Here is a 24,841-nt window from a genome sequence, read left to right on the forward strand (position 1 = left end):
AGTGATCCTCGCTTTCAGGCACTATCTGAGTGCACAAACAGCTTCTGCCTCGGGTTTTCTTTCTGAAGTGCCTTTGCTTTGAAATCTATATACAATATCCTGTCTTCCTCTGTGGATATAGCGATTATCACTGATCCAGGACGAAGTCACTATGACCTAGTTGTTGGCATCTATTTATGCCAGTAAATGGCTGTGCATCAGGTTACTCCTGGTTGCAGCAAAGTTGGCGGGGTGGGAAACTCAAGCCTGTCTCTGTCTGACAGCAGGTACCCCGTGGACAGATTTACACCGGTGTTAAATGACTGTCCCTTCAGCGATTACACGCTCACAGGCGTCTCTGCCTGGGGTACATGTGAAATCATGGCTCTGTGCCATGTCCCCAAGCCCTGTGCAGTGCCTGTGAGGCTTGAACTCCTCTTGCAGTCAGGTGACAAAAAGGCAGCTCGGCCCCCTGTTGCCTCTCTTGACTCTGCTGGGCACTGCCACTAAATCTTCCCACATCCTGACTATGCTCTGAGGCAGAGGTGGGCTCCTGGTTACCCTCCTTCCCTGACATGCCAAGTTCAAGTTGTTGGCCGGAACCTGCAGCTCTTGAGTCTGCCCAGTGTTTCTTTGTTGGATAGGCTTGTTCATCATAACCCACTAGCTCTTGGCTGTTTGCTTTCTGTGAATTTAACAGTGTGAATTTAGTGTATAGGTCTAATGCCTTGTAGCCAAAGGGGTCCAACAGTTGGGGTGCCAAAGGGTGGATGAAAAGCAGATCCCTTTCTCTGCTCACAGAGGGGCTGTGCTGTTTGCTCACGAGCCTCAGTATTCGTGCTGGTTTTGGGTACATCTCAGTCTTTCTGAAAGCAGTGATTTTTGGTTTTCCCCTTGCTTGTAACCCCTTGTAAAGCTTTCTGTCTTTGAAGATACTATATGTAAAATTACAGTCAGCACCAGGAGTCCTGATCAGTGACTGAGGGTGTGTATCTCTTTCGATTTGTTCAGTTCTCTGGATGCCTGCAGACACTGGACACGTTGCCTCCTGGCATATGCCATGCCCTCTGTGCACCCCTGCTCTTCAATGTTTATGCTTGCATCTCAACCCATCACCTTTGGGTGCCCAATTCTTTATGCTTCAGTGATGTTAAGGCATCCAAGTGATTAGTTGGCTTTTTGAGATTTTTGAGGTTTTCTGTCCTTGAAACTTTCACAGTGCTGTGAGCAAACTGATGTGTTGAAGGAAACAATGCTTTACAGGTTTTCTTCCTTTTTAAATATAAGTGATTCTTTTTCTACCTCTTGAGATGGAAAGACAACATGGTGAGCTCACTCCTACCTTCAGTAAGGAATTGCTTTTTAATTAAAAAACAATAAGGAATTTCAGGTTTAAAAGATGTATGATACAAATCACCATCTAGATGTGTTTCGCAACTTTTTTTTTTGTAATTGTTTGGCATGTTCCCCGTTTCCGCGGGCTGGGTAAATCCTTTGTGGGTTTAATCTCTAGCCTGCAGGCACATAAAATGCATTGCACAATTTGGCCTTTGCATTTTAAAGAAATCTTTTTTTGTATCTTAAATACCTGTAGCATCTTTTCTGCCACATGGCAGGATGGTGTTGAGTGAGGAGGGAAGGAACTGGCTTGGTTGATGTTTAATCCCTCTCTTCTACCCAGTATCTCTCGCAAGATTGGTTTTTCCTATGTTAGCAGTGTGTACACTCTGAAATGCAAATAATCCCCGACTATCACTAGCTAATCCTTTTCCTGCTGCATCATCTGCCACCCAGCCTTGCACGCGCTGGCTCTCCCCGTCCCACTGGGGTCCCTGGCCACAGGGTGCTCCTGACCAGTATGGACCTGTCACTGCTGTGTTTGAACAGCTGGGAGCAGGGCTCTGTTGGCCCAGGGCTCCTAGAGACCTTTTCCTGTGAGGAAACAACCACCTTGGGGCTTTCACTTTTCTTTGTCTGCAAGAACTGAGGGCATGGAGATGGGGAAATTGCCAGCAATTCCTGTGGGTTAGGTTGTTACAGGGAGAGCTCTGCACTCATAAATGTCTGAATAGCAGGAGAAAACTGAATGGCTCTGGAGCAGGGTTCTGAAAAACCTGCTGTGTTTTGGAACAGCCTTAAACTGGAGGAAAGACTGGAGAGTCTCCTTCATGGGAGACATCCAGGAAAATGGGTTTAGGTTGTACAGTACTGACCCACTTGGGACTTTCCTTGCCATCCTTCCTGTTCAGCAGATGCCTTTATTTTGCTGAGGGATTTTGAAAAGAAACTATCTACTTCAGCCTTGATGTTTTGCTGAGTTAAGGTTTCCAGATGTAAGCACACTCTATGAAAATGCTGCATTAGTTTACTGTTGTAGTGGGGAACATCTTAAGAGAAATCTAATATTCTCCAAATTAGCACAGTGAATAAGGGCACCTTGTTCTGTTCCAAGTACTCATTGCTTGGTCACAGCTTCCCTTTTGGAGCCAGCTGCTGGGTTGTGCTCTAGGTTATGGTCACTGTGGGCTGGTCTTTGGGCTGTTCAGATCTTCTGGCCTTTGAAAAATAAAATACTGGACTTTATTTACCTCATTTTTGGATGTAATGATTTTAGTTTGGAAGTGATGGGATTACTACAAAGATGTTCAGTAGATGCAGGAGATGATTTTAAAAGATGGCTGAAATGTCAGATTTGGTATAACTCTCAGATTGATCAGGGTCTTGATTTCAAGTACTGTTCAATTCCAAGGTTAATGTTTTTATTTAATCCCTCTGCAGGGGTACGAGGTCTTCTTAGAAAACAGGATGAAACACTTTTATGTCTGTGGTTTTGAGTGCTTCCAGGATTACAGGATGCTGTGAAAAGAATAGCATCTGTTTTGTTAGGTGGGTGTTGGGTGTCCTTTGCAAGAGGGAGTGTGTGCCCAAGAGAAATAAAGGCTTTGTTTGTTCGAGTAAATGAAGTGCTCTTTATCTGAAGATTTTTGCCTTTGGGGAAGCTAGGATGTAGATTTATGCTCTGCTATTTTACAGCAGGTAAAGGTCTAGGGGTTTTGTCACCATTCTGGAAGCACAGTTGTACAAATGCAGTGCCTGGTGCTTTCAGTTACACGTACAAAGCCATCTCCATGTTCCTGGTGTGCCTTTATCCCTAGCTGAACTTCTGCCTCTCTTTTGCTCTGTTCCCCATTCAGTATTCCACCGAACTGAAAAAGCTGTACTGCCAGATCGCCAAGACATGTCCCATCCAGATCAAAGTGATGACCCCACCGCCTCAGGGAGCTGTCATCAGGGCTATGCCAGTCTACAAGAAAGCTGAACACGTCACTGAAGTGGTCAAACGCTGCCCAAACCACGAGCTGAGCCGCGAGTTCAACGAGGGTAAGGAGGGCAGTGCTGTGCTGGCAGTGCCTCTCCAGAGCTGCTTGGCTGATGAGCGGCCACTGAGGGATGTGACAGCAGCTTCAGAGCAAACTTCTGGAAACAGACCTCCCTGTGACACCTTGTGCTGCCTTTTATTTCCTGTGCTTGGCAGGAAGGATCATGCAATCAGGGCTTTAGCTGTCCCTGTGCCTGCTCGTCCTTGGGAGGAAAGCACTGAAATAAACCTCGTGCCTGCCCAGGTCGGATGGATGTCTGTCTGTCCCCGTGGCAGGCACTGCCCCTCTGGCAGCCCTTCTGTGCTCTGCTTTTGCTCCTGCAATGAGAAGCAGCTGTTCTTGTGCTCAGGAATGAGCTTCCATGTGGCTGGGACGGGGATCTAGTAACAGGATGCAATATCATCCCCAGTCCTTAATCCATGCCTCAAAGACAGAGGGGCTGTTTATCTCTGGCAGGGTAATGCTAAGTGCCAGCATCAACTGTAGGCAACGTTCTTCTGCATGTAACACTCCCAGTTCAGTATAAATGTTTTAATCTTTTACTTGCTTCTCCTCATGTTAGTGAAGTAGCAGCTGTTTTTAAAATGTCCTTTGGTTTTCTGCAAGCTCACAGGCTGGGTTCCTCTTTGCCTTGGTCATTTAAGTTCACTTAAGTTCAGATGAGCATCTGTTTTATTCTACATACATTATTTATCTCCTACTGTAAAAAAACCCTGGGTTGGTGTCAGTTAGCAGGATGTCTTAGGAGTCTGGATCCCATTGCTGGTTACAGTGCAGCTAGCTAGACAAGCCCCAAAATAAGCAAGGACTTGGGAGTGTAAAATCAGAGTGGAGCGAGACAGTTCTTCAAATCAGTTTTTTATATTAAGACGTGCTTTTCTGACAGGACTGGATTTATGGTTTGACACCATTCAATAATGGAGTTTTAAGAAAGGGCAAAAACCCTATAAATTATTTATGTAGAAATAGACTGTGTTTTGAGTAGGAAACGAACAGGTAATACACAAAACAAATTCTTGAGATGAACCCATAGCAGGCTCCTCTCCTCAGAATTTAGTTGCATGTTGTAGAAACACTAAAATTTATAGGAAGGAAGCTTTTAATTATTGGAAAGTGGCCTAGGAACCAAGAAGATCACGTTTCCTTCTGCTGCTGCTGCTGTAAGCAAGAATGATTTTTCAAGCTGACCATTAATTAAATGCGTATTTCTTTTGCTTCTTGATTCTTTTTTTTTAACGATCAGGACTGATGGAAGGGAGTAGAAGAGGGCTAGTAATTGATGGGAAAAAGAGTAGGAATTGAGACTTGAAGGAATTTGCTTTGTATGTGCGTTAGAGGGAGGGAAATAAAGGCTTTCAGCTGGTGTGAAAATCCAGCAGGAGTTATCTGCTGGAAGAACTGCTGTGAGCTGCCATTCAGTTCACATTTTGGCTCACTTCTTCTGGGATCTTGGGAAGACCGTGTTCAAGTTTAGCCACAGGTGTCCAGAGTGAGCTTGAGAAAGCCCGTGTGGCTTTGGTGTCTGGCAGCAGGGATCTTGGGAAGGGATGGTTCAAGGGCTGAGAGGCACCTGTGTGCTCTGATGGACTTCTGGGGCCACCTGCATCTCTCTTGATGGCAGATCTTGCCACTCTGTGCATGACCTTACTGAGCAGTCTTTTGGTTTTTTCCTCTTTGCCTTTGCAGGCCAGATTGCACCTCCCAGCCACCTGATCAGAGTGGAAGGGAACAGCCATGCCCAGTATGTAGAAGACCCCATCACCGGGAGGCAGAGTGTGCTGGTCCCCTATGAGCCACCCCAGGTGTGTTGTGAGCTCAAGATGGTGGCACCCCGACAAACAAGGGTTGGGGGTTGTAACCCTGATCAAAGGAGTTGGGTTCTTGGGCTTTCCATATCCTGACCACAAGGAATCTTCCTTTCTGTCATAAATGAGCTGTGAAACACCCTCCTCCTTATCCCTTTTAAGGAAGCTTTGTATTGGGGGTCTTTTTCATGTTGGTCCGCTTGCAGAACAGCTTGGGAAATGCAAGAGGAGGGCTTGGAAAAAGCAGAGCTTTCCATCCACCATCTCTTCTTCTCCACCTTTGTCTCACCAGGTTGGTACTGAGTTCACCACAGTCTTGTACAACTTCATGTGCAACAGCAGCTGCGTTGGAGGGATGAACCGCCGCCCAATCCTTATCATTGTGACCCTGGAAACCAGAGAGTAAGTTGTGCATCGTGAGTGTAACCCTTCTGGCTCCTCTTGCACTTAGGGCAGCGTCCCATCTCCTTAGGAACAGCTTAATTCAAGGGGCTGTAGGATATTTTTTAGATCATTGCAGCTGAGAGTTGCCCAGCACCTGGGAAATCCGGGCTGGGAAACGGAAGGTGCAGAGTGTGGTGTGAAGCTGCGAGCTGCTGGCCGGTGTCTGAGATGCCAGCTGATGTTTCTCCTCACCTCTCTTCCCAGTGGGCAAGTCTTGGGCCGCCGGTGTTTCGAAGCCCGCATTTGTGCTTGCCCAGGCAGGGACCGCAAGGCAGACGAGGACAGCATCCGCAAGCAGCAGGTGTCCGACAGCACAAAGAACGGTGATGGTACGAAGCGCCGTAAGTAGCTGCAGAGCTGGGCAGATGGGGCTGTCTCTGGGTGCTTGTGCCACGGGGACAGAGTGGTGCTGTGCATGGGCTTGCAGGAAGGAGGGCATTAGGCATCTGTTCTGCCAGGGTGAATCAGACAAAAATTGAGCTGGTGTTCACAAAGCTGTGTTGGACAGTCTGGGTGTGTGGGCTTCCTTGCAGCATTGCTGGTGTTAGATTAGCCCTGCCAGTGGTGAGTGGAGGGGGTGTTTATTTGCCACCTTCCAATTGTATGTCTGGAACTCTAACCTTTTGAACCTTTACTGCTTGTTTGGGGTCATGCTGTTATTCTTTGCTTCATCTAGCCAGTATTCTGTGCTGTGGCAGGTGTCTTCCAGCCACAGGGATCTAGACTGAGGCTGCACACAAACCCTGCTGTGCATCACAGACACCCTGGCAAGCAACCTCTCTGTTCTCTGAAGAGAGCCAAGTCCTCACTGGACATGCAGATGTGGAAATCCACCTTTGGTTTCCCCTGTGCTCAGTGACGGCAGCAGGCTGAACAGCAGGCACAGATTATGACAGGAGGCAGACAAGAGTGGGGCTTTGTTTTCTCAGTGAGTTCTGCTCCCTGCCAGTGGTCTCACCTTTGTGGATCACTGATTCACCAACAGCTTGTGAGCCTTGTAATACCAAAACTTTCTGTAACTTTCCTGTAAAGAGCAGTGCTTGTTCAAAGTGTGGCTTGCCAGGGTTTTTTCATATATCCAGCACTCCTTGGCTGATGTGTTTCCCCAAGTGACATGGCCAGCCAGCATCTGCAGTTGTGTCTGCCTTAAGGAGCCAGGAGCTGCAAGGGCAGTTCTGGAGTGGCTCAGGCAGAGATCCCTTCAGAGCACTACAGATCTGAGCTGGTCATGCACTTCATATCTCTTTTGTATCTCTCTTTTGCATTTTTCTTCTTTATATGCTCCTCTCTTCCCTCTCCCCCCACCCTTTTTTTTTTTTTTTAATGGGATGCCTTTGGGGTTTCTCTTCCAGCTTTTCGACAAGGAACTCATGGCATACAGATGACATCTATCAAAAAAAGACGCTCCCCAGATGATGAACTCTTGTATTTGCCAGTGAGTTCTCTCTCTTTTTATTTACCCTATGTTTAGTATCTTAAATGGTGACTTGAGGCTCATCTAGACTTCAGAAAGAACTCTGAATGGGGTTGGGGTGTGAAAGAATAATTTTCATTTTCTTTAATTCCATGAACTACTAATTTTAAATACGTATTCCAAATAAAAAATATTAAAAATCCCACTAGGTGCGAAGAATGGCTTATGCATATGAGAATATCTCAAGCAATCTCTCTGTCCTGGTGGAAATGCTATATTTGAGATCTAACTAGATTTCCTCGTCTGTAATTTTTGGGTCTGTGGTGCATGACCTTTCTCTAGAAAACTGGGTGTTGTCTTACTGATACTGTGGCTTTTATGTGTACTGCAATTGTAATGCAGTGATAGAAGTGAAAATATGCTGTATTAAGTACAGACTTGGAAAGGGCAAGAAATATCTCTAATTGGCCATTTAGCAAGTCATGGTGTGCTTGGAGAAGAAGGGAGAGCCAAACTCAACTCCCAAATTTATGTGCTGTCTTTTCTGAAGGCATGTAAGATTCAGCACCAGATCTGCTTATGTCTGAGGCAAGTAAAGACATTTTCTGTCTAAATAGGTTGGATCAGAATGTTGCTTTTGGCTGGCATAGATCCATGCTGAGCCATATGACAACCAAGATGTTCATCAGCCTGCAGTGTGAGATTATCACTCTTCAGCATTATTTGCTGCACCTCTAGAACAAAGCTAGCATTTTTGTGTGAGCATACTGTATAAACAGACTGTTTGCACCCTGCTCTGGTTGTTTACTTGACATTTTCAAAGACTTTCTAAGGTGACTATCAATAAGGTCTATAAATGCAGTCCTTTAAAAGCTTTTCTTTCCCCCAACCCCCTGTCCTTTTCCTGTGACCCAGGTGAGGGGACGGGAGACGTACGAAATGCTACTGAAGATCAAAGAGTCCCTGGAGCTGATGCAGTTCCTTCCCCAGCACACGATTGAGACCTACCGGCAGCAGCAGCAGCAGCAGCACCAGCACTTGCTCCAGAAGCAGTGAGTACCAGTGTGCTTGCAGTGTCAGTGCAGTGGGGAGAGAGGAGAGAGACACAGAAGGCTTCTGCACAGGTGTTCACAGGGACATGGTGCTCAGTTGAGGGCTGAGCAATGGGACAAAGCAGTCCTGCTTCACCCAGTGCACGTCCTGACTGCTGGCAAGGTTACTCTCCAGTCTTTCATCCCACATATTTCATCTTTTGGCCTCAGTGGGTGAATGAGGATGGGCTCAGTGCCTCATTTGACTTCCAGCCAGAGCCCAAGGCAGAGCCATTGACAGCCTGTGGTCAGAAACCTGCTGTGTGTGCCCATCCCAGCTGGGGGATGGGTGCACTGCTGTCCCATCGCTCCATGGGAATGGCAGCAAACATGAGCCTTCTCCAGAGTATCCAGCTGACCACCTTGCTAAGACTGTGTAGAGCTGGGACTGTGAGCACAAGCTCAGCTGAGTGCTTGCACCCCACTGCAGTGCACTGGAGGGCTGGTGTTTCAGTCCTACAACAACTCTTCAGGCTGTTCAGCTGTAAAACAGGCAGCTGAAAGTTGAGAGCAAAGCTGAAACACAAAAAATTGCCTTTACAGCGAGTGGGCACTTGAAAAAAAGATTCTATACACACTTCTGAAGTACTGTCAAAAACTGCACTTTGCCAGATGACTCTTCACATTGCTCATGAGAAGTTTTCCATCCTTTCTGAACTCAGCTGGCAGGGATTGCTCTGGGTGCTGTAAGTGTGAGGAGGATTGGGAAAAGAAAGGCCAAATAGGTGTCTGGGTTCCCAAAGCATTGCAGTCAGAGGCTTGGGCAGAGAATGACTTCCCAGATGGGCAGTAAGCAGTGTCATTCATGGGCATTGCTTCACCTGCTGTCTCGGGTGGCAGAAAATGGCCCCTGGGCTGTAGGTGGCTGCCAGGGCAGTGCCTGGGGTCTCGCATGTCCGGAGGCTGTGGGTATAACTCATTCCTCTGCAGAGGTTAGCATGGGGCCAAGGCACCACATAAGTCCCACTTGAGCCTGTAGGGATTTATTTCAGTGCCTTGGCCTTGTCTCAGGACTTCTGCAATACCACAGCTTTCTGCCAGATCTCTGCATGTGTTCACATTTCAACCTGTGTGTTTTTAGTGTCAGCTGGAGTCTTGTGGAGGTGTGAGAAAAGCCTTCTGCCAAAAGGTCTGGAGCATCCAGGGGCTCCGGACTCTTTTTTTTGGGGCACTTAAAAATCTCATTATTGTTATTTACTTTTATCAGTCATCTGCACTGTTTGTATATACTATAGGTTGTATTTACTAGCTCCTAGGCATTGTGGCATTTGTGTGCTCTACTGCTTGTCTTCAAAGCTTCACCTGAACCACAACCATTTCAGCTGAGAAATGGTTTTGTAAGCAGGAATGGACAGCAGCAGATGACAGCTTTCCCTTGGTGCTGACAGTTGGCTTTGCCATAATTACTTTTTTCATTCTTTCTATATCAGTAGAATAGGTTCCTGGCAAATAAGGTTGGTGTTTGTGTTACCTTTAAGTCCATCATGTAGAAGTTCAGCCATTTAATTTAATGAAACTTCTTTTGGCATGTCTCCTGGCACTTGTCCAGTTATATACTCATTTTTCTCAGTTGTTGAGTGTGCTCATGCAGGGGAGAAGGATTAAGAGCTTTAAAGGGTGCCAGGAGCATGGAGAAAAATAACTTTTAGTATTTGTCCAGAGCTGCTGCAGTTGTCTCTGTCCACAGCCTGCCATCAAGCAAGGTCCTCTATGCTGAAATGCATATTTCAGGCAATAGTTTCTTAGGTTCTTAGGGTTTTGGTGCTTTTTCCTCAATAGTCCATGGTATGACTTAATATCTGAAGGAATGCGTTCAGGGCAAAGGGATGTTGAAAGTTGTCTTCGGTTCTTCCTTCTCAAAATGGAGCAGCATCCAGAGTCACACCTTGGTGGAAGAAATGCTGCATTTTTCAGTTTACTTTTTGGGGCAGTGGGTAACATAGAGAAGCTATCTAGGTGTGTGGAAAGTTTTTCCTGTCACTCCTACAACATGGAGAGCTTCATCTTTTTTGATGAATAGGAAAAGTAAGGTTGAGAAGATCATGGTGAAAGGTAGTTTTAAAAATACGAAACTGTCATTTTGGAAAACAACTGTATAATGGCTCTCGTGTGCATACAGACCAGCATTGCATTTGACAGGCCAGCAGATGCAGCTGTCTGACTGTTCTGGAATAGGAAGGACAAATCTGGTGACAATCAGCATTCTTGTGTCCCACTAGATGACCAAAATACTGCAGTGCTCCACATTGTGCCAGACCACAATATTTCTCTGTCTCATCTCCTCTCTCTGCTTGCTCCTTTGTGCATGGTTTTCTCCTATTTACTGTTATGCCAAATACCTTCATGATCATAGGTGGGAAGTTGGCTTTTTTTTTCTTTCAGTTTCTATTCTTCCTTTTTCATTGTCAGATCTGGTGCCCTTACTTGAACTGCAGCACACACATTTATTTAGAAGAGTTCATAGTCTGCTACCATTTGTGTAAAGCAAATTTGCCAGATGATTACTGCTGCAAGAGATATCAGGGGTGGCTTATGCTTTGAGGAGGGAATGTTTCCTCATTACCCTGCTGTGAAATATGTTTGCCATCAATATTCCCACTGAGCTACCTGCACAGTCCTTAGGGTTTCACTAGAAAACACTTTTTCATGTAGCAGGTTTCACTCTGCTGAGTGCCATTTTCAAAACTATCTGTGTTTCAGTTTCCTACAGCAGAGAATCATAGAATATTTCAAGTTGGAAGAGACCCATAAAGTTCATAACACCCAGCCCTACTCCTGTGATTGAAGGGCTTTCACAAAGTCTTCCAATGGCTACAAAAAAGGGGGCTCTTACATCCAAGTGGGATCTTGTACCCCAGCAAACATTTCTTTCCTATCAGCAGGGCTGCAGCTACGAGCCCACTGGCTGCCTTTCAGTCTAGTGAGCAGCACAACTCACTATCCAAATGAGGAGGAATTAACCTCATTAGTGAGCTGTGACAGAACTGAGCTATCCAATGCCTGGAGTGCTCCAGCTGAGCTGCAGGGATCCCAGTGCTTGCCGTTGTGGGAAGGGGGCTGCTGGGGAAGGCATCCTTTGTACCTTCACCTCATTAACCTCGCTTTTGGTGTGAAAGCTAACAGTGGATTCTTGCATGATTTGGTTTGGTTTTGTAGTGCTGTGCTTGCATGTGAACTCCAGGCACCTGGATAGTGTTTTCACTGCAGAATGGCCAAGATGAAAGGAACCAGGTAGAAGTGCTCTCTGGGCTCTGAGGATACAGTGCCTTCTGCTTCTGCTGGTGGCCCCAGGGACCCCTCAGCTTTTCAAAGCTGAGAGAGTAGTTGAGCTGTAATCAGTATGGCCAGTAGGCACTGTTCTCCTTCTCTAGCACCAAATTCTGGGTTTGAAGTGATTGTAGTTAGAAATTGACTCAATGGAAGCTGCTACTCCTTTTGCTCTTGGTTGAATGCTTTCATCTCTCCTAGATTTGTCACTGGAAACATTATCAGGGCCTTATTTGTACCCAAGAGACTAGGACAGCATCAGGTTTCTCTATCAACTGGTTGTTTTCCCTTCCTTGCCAAGCACTCACTTGTGCCTGGGGCTTTCCAGCTTCCTAAATCTCCCTGTTACATACCCTTACTGTAGGTGCTAAGACATCTGCTTTTTCCCTCTTTGAAAGCCCATGCTGTGATCATGAAGGTGGAAAGTAACTGTTTCTCTCTTGGTGGCTGGCAAAGGGTCCTGTACATTCATCTTTTTCTTTTCTCTGGTTCCTTCTTTACAGTCTCCTTTCGGCCTGCTTCAGGAGTGAACTCACGGACTCAAGGAGAGACCCTCCCAAACAGATCGATGCCATCCTAAAACATTCCAGCCCCCCAAACCCATCAGTATATCCATAAACCGAGCTGGCAGGGTCACTTTGCCCAGCTGGCAGGACTAGGAACAGTGGGGCAAATACACAGCCTGATAGCAGCAGAGTGAATAGTGAGAGTAAACTTCTGAAGGGACTCAAACTTTGCAAAAACAACAGACACTTGTACAGACCTCTCAGCTGTAACCCATAGCATTGTGAGGTTGGGAACCACAATGTTGTCTGTCTTGGTGTAACTTTTCTCCCCTTGGTGTAACATTTTTGTAATGTGTTAATACTCTTTCTTCTTACTTCTGTATTTGTGAAACTCGGCAGGGTTTCTCTGAGCAGGTCTCAATTTTAAAATGCCTTTTGTCTTGTTTAAGTTAAAAAATGTGTCAATGGACCGGGGAATGGAAGCGGAGGATATGTGTTTAAATGGTCTGTGATAGTCAATTTGGCCTGTTTCAGTGCTGGTCATGCACTAGTATAAGTAGCTGATGTATTTTGTACTGCTGGACAGGGAGAGGTAATAATTATATGAACTGGCTCTGCTAAGAAATCAATATTTTTTTTCTGCAGAAAAGCCCTCAACTTTGGCATCATGAGTTATTTCCAGCCCTAAAGGGTCTGTAAAGTACATCAGAATTGTAAGGAAGGCTGTGTGATTTTGACTTTGCACCAGCTCTGCTGACTTTGATCCAGCTTTATTGAACTTAGGGAGTTCCTCCTGACTCTGTGGGCTTGACCCAAGTGGTGGGCTGAACTGTACAAGCTGAATGTGTGGTAGAGTTGTAATGATACCCATGTGTGCCCAGTGTCCCTGTCCCTTTGCAGCCCTGGGTGTGAAGGGTAGAGTGTCCAAAACTCCCTAGTGCCCTAGCTGTGAAAAGGGGTTGGAGCTAGCCCCTCTCCCTACAGATGTTCAGAAGTTTAGATGTTGCCTTAACATTTTCATCAACCTTCCTATCTTTTTCCCCATCTCTCCAAGCCTCATAGTTCAAAGGAAAGCAGTGTCATCACATGTTGCAGTTGACTCAGCCAAGTGGCCTCAGGCCATGTCCACCTTGCCCATTAATCCTACAACCAGAGGGTCTTGCTAATTGTGTCTGAAGTGCTTCTGGGTTTAGCAAGTCCTGCACAGAAGACTTTTCTCAGCAAGGATTCATAAATTCCCACACTGCTTTTATCAAACTCTGTCTCTGAAAACCATTCATGTTGGGCTTGGCTAGGAGGGGTTTGTGCCAAGCCCAGATTGCCACAAAAGAGGAACAATCAACAGGCAAATCACACGCCATGGAGTTAAGCTGGCCACGTTGAGCATGGCACTGGATGGGGATACTTCCAGTGAGGGAGAAGGGATTTGAGGGTGGACATTTTGCCCACTGAGAGGTGCTCAAACATCCTTACATGAAGAGCAGCCCCTGATGTTGGGAGAATGGGGTTCTTCAACCCACACTCTCAGGCATTGTTTCTGAGGAACCCTGCAATGTTCACAGCAGCAAGACAGAAATGTCTGAAGTTACTGAAGGTACACAGGAGCAGTGGGAGCTTGGTTGCAAATGCCAGTGATCTGCAGCTCCTGAGAAGCTCAGGAGGCTGTATAAATCCTGCTGGGGACCTGTGTGCCCTGCAGTGCAGTCTGCTGGATTTATTTGGGGCAGACAGCTCTGACAAACGTGAGATTAGGCAACATGAAGAGAAGGTGCCTCCCAAACGCAGAGCAGGCTGCCTGGCCACCCACCAAGGAAAAAAAGCCTGATGCAGTTGGAGAAGACTCTTATCTCTGACCATCACATCTGCTTCAAGGCAGCAGAGCAGGGTTCTGAGCAGGTGATGACTCGTACTGACATCCCCTTTGGGAGCCATATCCCACCTCTGGCTATCTCCAATGTCTTTGCAAGACTTGCTCTACTATAGCAGAGGAGGAGGGCTGATGGAAAAGAGCCCCCAAAAGCCCCCTGGAGTTAAGCATATCAATAACTTAGCTAATTAAGCACTAGCAGTACCTATTTCATACAGTTGCAGCTCTACCATTGTTCGTTGTGTAAAGCTAATCAAAATCAAGTGCCTTGTTACCCTGCCTGGAAATTCCAGGAAATTCTTTGAGATCACAAAGCAGGTCACCATTGTTCTGTGCCTTTTTATTTGGGAGAAGAAAGGCAGTTGATTCCTTTCCCTGTGAGTGGTGGAAACCTGAACTGTAAATGCAGCCCAGATGTAGGATTATGTTTGGCACTGTTTTCTGCTCTTCCAGTGAAAGTTTATTCCTGGATTTTTGCATCTTCTGCTTCTGGATGGCAATATGGAAGTACTGTGACAGGGAAATATGATCTGTATTTAGAACACTGCTCCTGGACCTGTTCACCAGCAAGTTTGAGGAGACATCCACAGCTTGCACTGGAAGATTCCAGTTCATCATTTGGTGTGGTCTGTAGGAAATGCCTTGTACTCTAATGGGCAATACAGCCTCTCAGACTTCCACGGAACAAGAATGTAAATTATTTGGATCCTGTTGTTTTCTGGAAAGACTTTCTGATTTGTCTCCCTTGGCTGTAAGAGGATGATGATTGTGATGCTGATCTTAGTGGTGACTTGATTTGCTTTCCAACTACCAGGTGGTTATATTAGAAGGTGCTATTCTTTTTTTCTTTTATCAACTACCTGGGGCTGAAAGCAGTGTGAGTTGTTCTGTAGTCTGTCCTCTGCAGATGAAATGAAAACTTTACCCCAGCTGTCTTTTCATTGCTTCTTTGCCATCTCTGTGTCTTCAGGAAAATAAGCCTTTTCCTTTCAAGGAATAACCAAGTGGATTAATTGGGCCTTATCAGGTACTCAGGTTATATCAGTCTGTGTCAACTACTTGATATATATCCACTCCCTGTATTACAGCTCCATTCCCTGGAGAGCAGATTGCATCCATGGCCTGCCTTGAGAAATTCCCATACCTGAAATCTAAGGGGAGTCATTATTGCCACCCCTGGCCCTGTGCTGTAGTTCCTGTCTGCCCAGTAACTGCTGGAGCTCCTCCTTTCCATGCTCCCAGGGAGGTACCAAGCCTTCAAACCACTGGAGTGATTGAAAAGATGCACTGTTACTTGCTTTAGATTAGAAGCAGTCTGGGATGTGGGGAGTAAGGGCATCTCTGCTTTTCAGTGTCCTGCTGCTTCATGGGCCTTCAAATCAGATTAATGAAACTGAGCAGCCTCTGTGTCACTTGTGTGCCCTTATTAGACTACATCAGTGACACCCCAGTTACACAGCCCTGTGGGAAACCTTGCTTTAAAAACCACTGTCCATGAGCACTCTGGCCTTGTGTGAACCTGGGATGTGATCCTTGGTGTGGCTGCTGAAAGGGCAGACACAGAGCTGGACAGCTCTGATTCTCCTTGTGTGTCTCTGCTCTGGGTCTGCAGGGACAGCAGACTGCAGGCACATGGGCTTGGGTGAAATCCTAAACTCTGAGCCTGATCTGTCCAATTGCATTTAATGAACCTTTGATGTCATTTAGGGCTGCTTACATGGCTGTGTGCTCCTCTAGCCAGCGAGGACTCTGGTCTGCTCAGTCAGGTAGTTGGTCTGTCCCAGCAGTTTTCTGCCTCTGGTGAAGGGCTGCTATCCAGTGAGCTGGGAAAATGTAGAGTTATACAAGACTGTGAACTGAACTTTGTTCATATACGGGACAAGAAAGTTCCCTCCTGACCTCTTGAGATGATCAGTATATGCCTTGCAGCATGAGAGACTGATTGCCCTCATAAGAGCTTGCATAACTACAAATGTTATTTGCTAAATAATTACATAGCCTCTTGAAGAGGGAAAACTCAGTTGCAGAATGTGACTCAGTGCCTTTTGTATCAGACTGTTCCAAGAAGTATAATAGTCTCTTAATTGAAGTCCTTATACCTTGATATTAAAATGCATTTCATTGGCATTGATATCAAAGAAATGTTAATGCTCTGACTTCTAATCTTTCTTGAGACCTAGTAAGTAAAATTTTAATGAAAATCACTGTGCATGACATTCTTATATCTGTTTTTAAAAATCGAGGAAAAAAAGCAATATATTTTAAATGGGTCCTCAAACACCATGTAGTCCTTGTGCTTAATACCAAAAACATTTTCTTGTGTTTCTAAGGCTCTTGCTATATTGATGTGTGACATTAATTTTCAATAAAATTTTGCATCTTGGTTTTTCTTGAGACTTCTCTTTGGCTAGATGGCCTTTAAAACATGTGCTCATGTGATGGAATAGCTTAGTTGAAACTAGTGTGGGTACAAAAAAAAAAAGCTTTTGTTTTCTGTTTTACTCCCTTGAACTTGATGATGTTAATCTTGACTCTTGTGAGTATGAATGAGATAAGCGTGGAGTCCCTAAGCTGTATGTTAAAGTATGCCTTTGTTTTCTGAAGTGTTTATTCTAAAGTCTTGGGCTGGGTTGTGTTTGATTGCTTTTTGTTTTTCTTTTACCCCCAAGTATTTTGTAGTCTCCTAATTAGCTTTGCTGAGATCACTGTTGGTGGTGGGGAGGGCAAAGGCAGGCCCACTGCTGACCTCAAGCAGTGCAACTCGGTGTCCTTTGGGAAGCCTTTGTTGATTTGATTTAGAATTTTGCTGTGTTCATTGACTCCTCACCTGCAGATCATGCAGATTTTGCTGTAAGAGACTCTTCAGGTGTGTGTTAATTTCAGCTGAAGCTCAAGATAAGTGCCTGAACCCATGAAGTAGAAATACTCATTGGTCCTAAATTCAGAAGCCTTTTGAGCTAAGGGCACTGTGAACTTGATTTGAATTTCATGGCTGGCCTCAACTTTCATAACTGGGGAATTGAAACATCAGATCTGAATCTTACCCTTCACTCTGAAAAATCAGGTCTGAACTTCATGGCTCAGTTTCACTTCCCCTTGGGAACTGCTGCCATTGTTAATATTAATTTGTGAAGCTTCTTGTGCTTTCCACTTCCTTGAGTCTGTGAAGTTTGCTGGATCTTGTCCTGCATCTTCACTGCCAAAGGACAGTTCACACCCTTCTGTACCTCCTGTAATTGTGTAATTAGGTAACATTTCTTCAGGGCCTTAGATACTCTAGCCTGTTAGCATAGATGTTTTCTCCACCCAACACTGCAAGTCTTGAAAGTGCAGGAAGCTGGAGACAATGTAATTGTATGGAACTTGACCTTGAATGCTGAAGGTTTTAATAAATTGTCTAGGAATGAGCCTTTTCTTTCCTTTTACACTTTGCTTATTTGGAGTGATAATTATTTTATTTGCATAGAAGGAAAGCCAGTTCCCAGGAATTGGTGTAACCAGTTATATAGCCAGATGGGAACAAGTTTCCCAGTGGGAAATAAGATGGGAATGTGCCCCTGGACTCTCATGGGGTCAGTGTGATAGGAGTGCTGGGCTCTGTGGCAAGCTCTGCTCTGTGGTGACCTCTGCTCTGCAGGGTGACCACGGCTTGAAGGTACTTGTGCCTGGGAATGGTACTTGTGCCTTTTCCCAAACCTTTGCCCAGTCCTACAAATGCCCCTGGTGTCAGAGAGAGAAAAACCTCCTCCCTTGTGGCATGGCAGTGCTATGCCAATTGTGCTGTTGGACCAGCTTTAATGATAATTTTCTGCATGTCCCACATAGGACCCCACTCCAGATGGGATGCCACAGCCGTAACTCGATCTGGGAGCTGGGCTGCCGTTCAGAAGAGCCCAGTCTTGGCAGTCTGGATCACTTACATGGCAGGGTTGCAGCTGGGACCCTCAGGGCTGGGCAGCAGAGAGCTCTGGCCAGCCTCTCTGGCCCACTCCATGAGTATGCTGGGTGGAGTTTGGGGCTGGATGGACTTGAGGGAGGCCAGTGCTGTTGTCAGGTGGTAGCAGGAACTTAATCCTCTTTGCAAGCAGCCTGCAGGGTTTGGATACCAGGTTTGCATTAACACCAGCAAAAGCTGCCTGTTGGCATCCCAGGCAGCTCTGATCATCTCAGTACTGTTCCCTAAAGTACATGGAATCTGCCTTCAGCAAGGAGCCTCTGGCTGTTATAGCTACGAATTTTGGAAAAAAAAAACAAGGTGATAAGCCTGATCCAATCTGAAAACTGTTTCTGCAGTCAAGTTTCAGGGGCATTTAGGATGGTTTGAGATGGTTTCCTCAGTTCTTGTTCCTATGAAAAAGTCTTTCACCACAAGGAGAGTTTAACTTAAAAATATTCTTCAAATCTTGGCACATGTTTGCTGGCATTCCATATATTCTTTTCAACTGAAAAACTTGCATAGACACTTCTCCTTAAATAGAAAGTTTCAACCAAAAATTAAGCTGTCCATTTTTTGGTATTTCACTTCAAAAAACTGCTGAGAATATCTGGGAAACCTCTTATTTCCTGTTGACTCATTCTCCAAGGATCTTTAACTGTGATGCTCCTATGGTATCAGTGATTTCCCATGCCATGTAGCCCCTTGGGTGCACACTTTCAACAGCCAGCTGCTGTTATCCCTGTCCTAACATCTCCTTGGTTTGCAGGACCTCCATGCAGTCACAGTCCTCCTATGGCTCCAACTCTCCACCACTCAGCAAAATGAACAGCATGAACAAGCTGCCCTCGGTCAGCCAGCTCATCAACCCCCAGCAGCGCAACGCCCTGACCCCAACCACCATCCCCGACAGCATGGGAACCAACAGTAAGAAACTCTTATTCCTCCTTCTCCTCTTGCCTGTGTGCTCCCTGCTAGTCTGGACAGGGAAACTTGGCATCTCCACATGGCTGCTGTTAAGCTGGAGAGCCTGGAGTCATTCGCTGTAAACCTGCGGAGCCAAATAAATATTGCTCGCTGGTGTGCCACGGGGCAAGGCTTCAGCATCCTGCTCAGAGCCTCACAGGGTGATCAGAGCTGCTTCTTGCTGCAGATCTAGCTGGCCGCACTGTCCTCTGGCTTTTGAGACTCGTTTCTTCTTCCTTTGCCAGCAGAGGAGATGCAAGTGTTGGCAGCATTTTTTCCCTCGGTTCAATTAAGACAGTTCTTAATTTTAAAGGAATCATCTTGCAGTTCTTTTCCTCCTGGCTGCTGCTGTGTGCTCAGCAGTCCTGTAAATCCAGGATGACAGACATGGTTCTGGGGGCTAAGTTTTGTTGGGGCTTTTTTTGGTTGGTGTTTTGTTTTTTAATTTATTTCAAAACAGCTGGACTCTTGCCCACACCTGTTGCTGAGCCCCTTCTGGTGCTCTTGCTGTCTCTGAAAACAAAGCTGTTTGGCTGCTGTATTAGGTTACTCTTCTGGCTCTTTCCTGCTCCTCTCCTGTGGCTAGGCAAGCCAGGGTTTCTATCCAGCCTGTCTGGGAGGGAAGGTGACGTGATGGTGGCACTTTTCTCCTGTGAGGGGAGAGCTCCAGAAGGATTGTATGTCATCTGGTCCTTGTCCCTGCCTGAAACTTCTCATGATCTCGCCCTGTGCAGGGTTTTACAGGGGATTTCAGGCTGCTTCAGCTGTGGGTGCTGTCCTTGGGTGCTGTGCTGGGGGCAAAGCCAGGGTCTGGGCGTGCCTGGCTAACAATGTGCTCCTCCTTCTCTCCTCCAGTTCCCATGATGGGCACCCACATGGCCATGACCGGTGACATGAATGGCCTCAGCCCCACGCAGGCGCTGCCTCCTCCCCTCTCCATGCCTTCAACGTCCCACTGCACCCCCCCTCCTCCATACCCCTCAGACTGCAGCATCGTCAGGTGAGCGGGAGCAGGCTGCCCGGCACGCTGCCCACACGAAGGGAGCAGAGCCCTTGGGTCTGGAGCCTGAGTGATCCTGGAGCGCCGGATCCCACTGGGCTCTTGGCAGTCCCGAGGCTGGCACCCTCTGGGCGCCGAGCCTCAAATCCCCACCTCTGAGCAGCTGAGAGAAACAGGGATGTTAGGACTGCAAGAAAGCTGAGAGATGCAGCATCTGTTGGACTGGTGGAGTTTGAGGGTGCCAGGCTGTCTTGCAAACATTTCTTGTTTTTCTTTTTTTCCCCTCTGGCCCCTTGAGAAGCCGTGGCTGGGGTCAGAAGCCCCTCTGCCCTTTGTGAGGTCAAACCAGATGAAAGATGCTGCCCGTAAATGAGGAATTCCTTTACACATAGGGAAGAATGTGCTGATTGTCAGTGCATGATGTGTCTGAGCCCTAGACCCCATGCCTTGCTAAAGCCCTCTGTGCATGCACCAGGCTGCCGTGGGCTCAGCCACCTTCTGGGTGACATGACCTGGCAGGAGGGTCTGTATGAACCCTCCTGCCTCAAGACCCAGGCTGTGCAGCACTGGCTCTTAGGCAAGATGCTGCCATGAGGGCTGTCTGCTGGGTGCTGAGCTGAAGGACTCCCTCGTTTGTTTGATGTGGCAGCGATGTGGCTTGCTGGCCTGGGATGTCTTGGAGGAGGTCAAGCCAAGGGTGAAAGCTTTGTTTCCTGTTGCTGCAGATTGGCTGAGTGTTTGGTTTTTCTGTGGTTTGGGCTGTTGCAGCCAGGGTGATCCTATTTTCTCTCTCCTTCCTTCCTTCCTCCTCTGCAGCTTCTTAGCGAGGTTGGGCTGCTCATCCTGTGTGGATTATTTCACGACCCAGGGGCTGACCACCATCTATCAGATTGAGCATTACTCCATGGATGTAAGTAACTCCTCACCATTTCCTTTGTTTGCACTCTTGGCCCTGCCTTAGGAACAGGTCAGAAGTCCAGACTGAGTATACTTCTATTTTTACATGATTAGTTTGGTTTAAGGCTGTTGCACATAGAGAAGAGATGTTGGACTTGGGGCCAGCACTGTAACTGCCTTGCCTGGCACAGAGAGTGTCTCCCCTTCCCCAGCTCTGTCTGTCTGAGCCCCTGAAGTGGCCCCAGCCCACGCGCCTGTTAATTCTGCAAGGCTCGGTTTCAGTTTACACCTCACTCGCCTGCAGACAAGTAGGCTCTCCAGAAGTGGTCTGCAATTTTCCCTCCCTGCTTCTGTTTTCTGGCCTTACCTTAATAATATTCCCTTGCCACTGGCATCTCATCCCTGTTTGTTGTTTTCACTTTTTTACTCTTGCATGGCTTTTGCTGCAGGGTTGCTGCTTCCTCTCAGGGCCACTGCTCTCTTCTAAGCTGGCTGTCCCATTTTTTTCCCCCCAAAACTTTAGGAGACTGTGGTGCTGTTGCTCCCTAGCATGGGCTGCCTTCCTTCCTTCTGCTGCTCTAATTAGAAAAGCTGACCCACATTAACTGAAATTGGTGGCTAATTTTTTCAGAAGCTAATCTGTGTATCCTAGAGTTTAGGTAATGCAACCCTCATGTTTTGCACCAGAAATGATGGGGCCTCAAAGTACAGGTTTTTTAAGGCTATGTGTCTGTTACTAAATTTGGTTATGTTAAAGTAATTAAGACAGTTCCTGTAGAGTCACACCCAGAGCTCTGGATACTGGAGCTCAGGCTTGAGTTCTAAAATCCTTTTGCAGGCTTTGTAATTAACATGGAAATTTTTGGCCATTGACCTTCAGCAATCCAGCATCCCCCACCACTGACAGCCAGCAGATGTCCCTGAGGTTGTCTTGGAGGCCTTGCAGTCCAGTTAAGCTTCTAGCTGTAGCTCACCACATCTTACGCATGAACAAGTGTTTTGTGCAACCTAAAAACAGACTTTGTGCCTTCAAAGCAGGCTGTTGCTGCCTCATGGCCACACATGTTCCAGAGTGAGCCACCACTTCCAGGAGCAGTGGTTTGTCTTCTGCTGTGCATCGTGGCCACCTGGGCTTTAGCAGCTTTGGTGGCTCTTGGTGGCCCAGAGGCTGTGTTCACTCCTTGTGAGCCCAGCTTGCCCTGGGATCCCCTTGGGATAAGCCCTAAGTGCTAAGCCCTGCGCTTTGCCTTGCAGGATCTGGTGAGCCTCAAGATCCCGGAGCAGTTCCGCCATGCCATCTGGAAGGGCATCCTGGACCACCGGCAGCTCCATGACTTCTCCTCCCCTCCCCACCTGCTGCGCACCCCCAGCGGCGCCTCCACGGTGAGCGTGGGCTCGAGCGAGACGCGCGGGGAGCGGGTCATCGACGCCGTGCGCTTCACGCTGCGCCAAACCATCTCCTTCCCGCCCCGCGACGAGTGGAACGACTTCAACTTCGACATGGATGCCCGGCGCAACAAACAGCAACGCATCAAAGAGGAGGGGGAGTGAGACCTGCGGGCCCCCCTCCACCCCGCCCCGGCCACGAACTGCTCAGCCCTTCATTTGTCTTCCTTCTGCTTGGTACTGCACCCCCAGACGGAGGGCGGAGGGAACCTTCTTGCTCACTCCTGCTACGTCATGCCCTGGGTGCTGTCTAGGTCGTGCTCCTGGACTGCAACCTCCACCCCAGCTCTTGCAAGGGGAAGAGCTGAGCAAAGGGGGAAGGTGGGTGGTATTTCCTTGACTACCGTTGACCTTCTTGAGAGGGCCAATTCATTTTGTGTTTTCCTTTGGGTAGAGGGCTTCTTTTCTTGACTTTTGAATCCTCACACACCTTGTGGGTGCCCTGACCTGAAACATGTTTCTCTCACCCAGCTATCCCACTTCGTAAAGCAGGAAGGTTGGAATACAATTCTAAAAAGCCTTAAAAAAACCCCAAAACCCTGGAAAAAAAAAAAAAACCCAAGCATCCAAGCGCACTACAACAACAAAACCAAATGCAAAAAAACCCCAAGCAACCCACCCTGAACTGACAGTTTATCTGAAAAATAAATGGGAATCAGTCTGCTGAACGCTGCACTTAAACAGCCTCTTCCCGTGGAGCTGAGTGCTCTGTTCATGTGTAATATTCTCCAGCGGAGACAGCACATGCACTTTGCTGGGCAGGCCAGCGCTGACAGCACCTGCATCCTGCTTTTGCCTTGTCCCTCGACTTCTCTGGAAAAACCAAGCCTGCTGTTTCCCCTTGTTTTGGGTTGCATTCTTATGTATGTCTTGGTTTGTGTCCTAGGCTTGGAAGTGTAAATAAAGCTACGGGTCACTTGAATGCTGTCCCCACCTGACCTTTAACAGTATACTGTAATACTGTACATATAACCATATGCCGTAATACTCCTGACATTTAAGCTGTAGAATTGAGTTTGCCACGCAGCCTGCCTAGTTTAGCATAAGGATTTGCCCACCTAGCCTCCAGTTAAATGGAGGAGTGAGATCTGCATGCCCATTTGTATGACTTCAGCTACCCTAAACTCGGACAACTTTTTGTTTGGATCATGCTAGATTACTTGGGAGAAAGCGAGACTTTAGATATATCTTTAATGGGGTGTAACTGGTTGTGTTTGTTGCTATAGGTTAAGTGACAAGCAACTAGAAGAATAGCCGTAAGCTGCCTTAAAGCAAAGATAATCTCTGGGAACTATGGATGTTGTTATTGCAATAAGCCATGTTTACATGAGAAATTGATTTTTCTCTGTTTTTTTCTTTACTGGTTCTACCACAGTTGTGCTCTGAAGCATTTCCTCTGCTTTCTAGTGATCCTGTGGATGAATAACTGAGCAATACGTGTTTTCACATTTTTATTAGCCAAAGTACTGAGATTCTAAGGTATACAACCTAAGCTGAGGAGCAAGGCTAACACAGCTGCTTTCAAGTTGGCTGGTTCTTTTTAACAGTAAGCCTGACTTTTTTCTTTCTTTTTTTTTTTCTGGGAAAAGATGTCAAAAGCAGCTTAAAGGAAGTATCTTACCTTACTACAGCTGAAGATTCCTGTCTCAATGCAGTGGCTGTTTGTGGGCCCTGCTCTGTGTCACGAATTTCATTTAAGTGTGATATGGTTAGTATCCTCCATCTGTCTGTTGCACCAGATCTGTGTTGCATTCAAAGATTGCCTTTTGGTGGCTCTGCAAGCCTGTTTTGGCTAGCTATAAATGGTAATGCCAGATGGTTACACTCTCAAGTTTGTATATAAATATTTTTTGTATGTGTAATTTTTTGTTTTCCTACAGTAAGACATGATCCGATTTATTTCTTCTTGGGAGATGGGGTTTGACAGAACCACAATTAAATGTTGTTTGTTTTTCTGTTTTTTAATTATTATTTTTATGCAGAAGGCATACAGTTACAAATCATGTAACAAACAGCCAGTCACTGGATGAATATATTTGTATTTTTCATACTGAGATTACTGTGTTACTTTGCAGTTGAGGGGGGAGCAATTATCTACTGAAAGCCTATGGTACTATTTTATTTTGTAACACTTCAAAGAGCAGTGTCCTAGATTTCAAAGTATTTAACATGCCCAGTGTGAGAACTTACTATAGCTCTTTATTTTTTTCTATACAAAAACATGAGGGTCGTTCTGCTCTTGACTTGATGCAAGGATTAATTCAGCAAGGCAGTGTTAGAGTGGGGAGACAGTTAGAGCAGGTACTTTACAAATCCCTGGAGGTGAATTAGGCTGTACTCTTCTCACCTCCAAGGTTCTGGATCTCCATTGTGTAGTCCTTCTGAGCTGCTTCAGTATTGTACATACACTGATACAAAACACACTGTCATTTTAGGATCTAGGGAGCTTCTGACTATAAAGGTTAATGCAGTTAATGCTGTGCCCAGAATTGGTACAAGAATTTCAGCATCTGCTTTTGAACTCAGCGGCGAGATGGAGTTTTTCTGCTGCATCACTAATGATTAAAATATATGCTGTGAAAACCTTTCTACTGTATGTCACTATGGAGCCCACTTCTGTTTAACTGGAATGTCAAGTGAGTTTGAACTGCTGTAGCTTTTGCCCTCCCCTGTAGAGCTGTGATTTTGTTTTGTTTTGATGCATCAAAGTGTTAATGGCTTAATGGAGCTGAGAATCTGCCAATGCTTGTAGCAATGACCATGTTACCTGCACCAAGGCGCCTCTTGTGTTTTCGAACACCTTGTTGTTGAAGTGAACGAAAATAAAAGCCAGAACTGAAAATGA

The 24,841-nt window shown here is 46.4% G+C and overlaps 1 protein-coding gene across 5 annotated transcripts in view; it reads left to right on the forward strand.

Moving 5' to 3' along the window:
* The window catches only part of TP63 (tumor protein p63), a 152,020-nt gene extending 127,179 nt beyond the window's left edge, over nt 1-24,841 (forward strand). For 3 of the 5 annotated variants that reach the window (XM_064385646.1, XM_064385643.1, XM_064385645.1), the window contains 10 exons: nt 3,174-3,360; nt 5,046-5,161; nt 5,457-5,566; nt 5,813-5,949; nt 6,961-7,043; nt 7,938-8,074; nt 18,457-18,614; nt 19,509-19,653; nt 20,470-20,563; nt 21,805-24,841. In XM_064385646.1, coding sequence (XP_064241716.1) covers nt 3,174-3,360; nt 5,046-5,161; nt 5,457-5,566; nt 5,813-5,949; nt 6,961-7,043; nt 7,938-8,074; nt 18,457-18,614; nt 19,509-19,653; nt 20,470-20,563; nt 21,805-22,101 — 1,464 coding nt within the window. In that variant the 3' untranslated portion in view covers nt 22,102-24,841. Of the gene's footprint in view, nt 1-3,173; nt 3,361-5,045; nt 5,162-5,456; nt 5,567-5,812; nt 5,950-6,960; nt 7,044-7,937; nt 8,075-11,883; nt 17,161-18,456; nt 18,615-19,508; nt 19,654-20,469; nt 20,564-21,804 lie in introns of those variants that run through there. The other 2 variants (XM_064385644.1, XM_064385648.1) reach the window with 2 other exon arrangements.

This window comes from Passer domesticus, chromosome 11 (assembly GCF_036417665.1).
Source record: "Passer domesticus isolate bPasDom1 chromosome 11, bPasDom1.hap1, whole genome shotgun sequence".
Classification (NCBI taxonomy): domain Eukaryota; kingdom Metazoa; phylum Chordata; class Aves; order Passeriformes; family Passeridae; genus Passer; species Passer domesticus.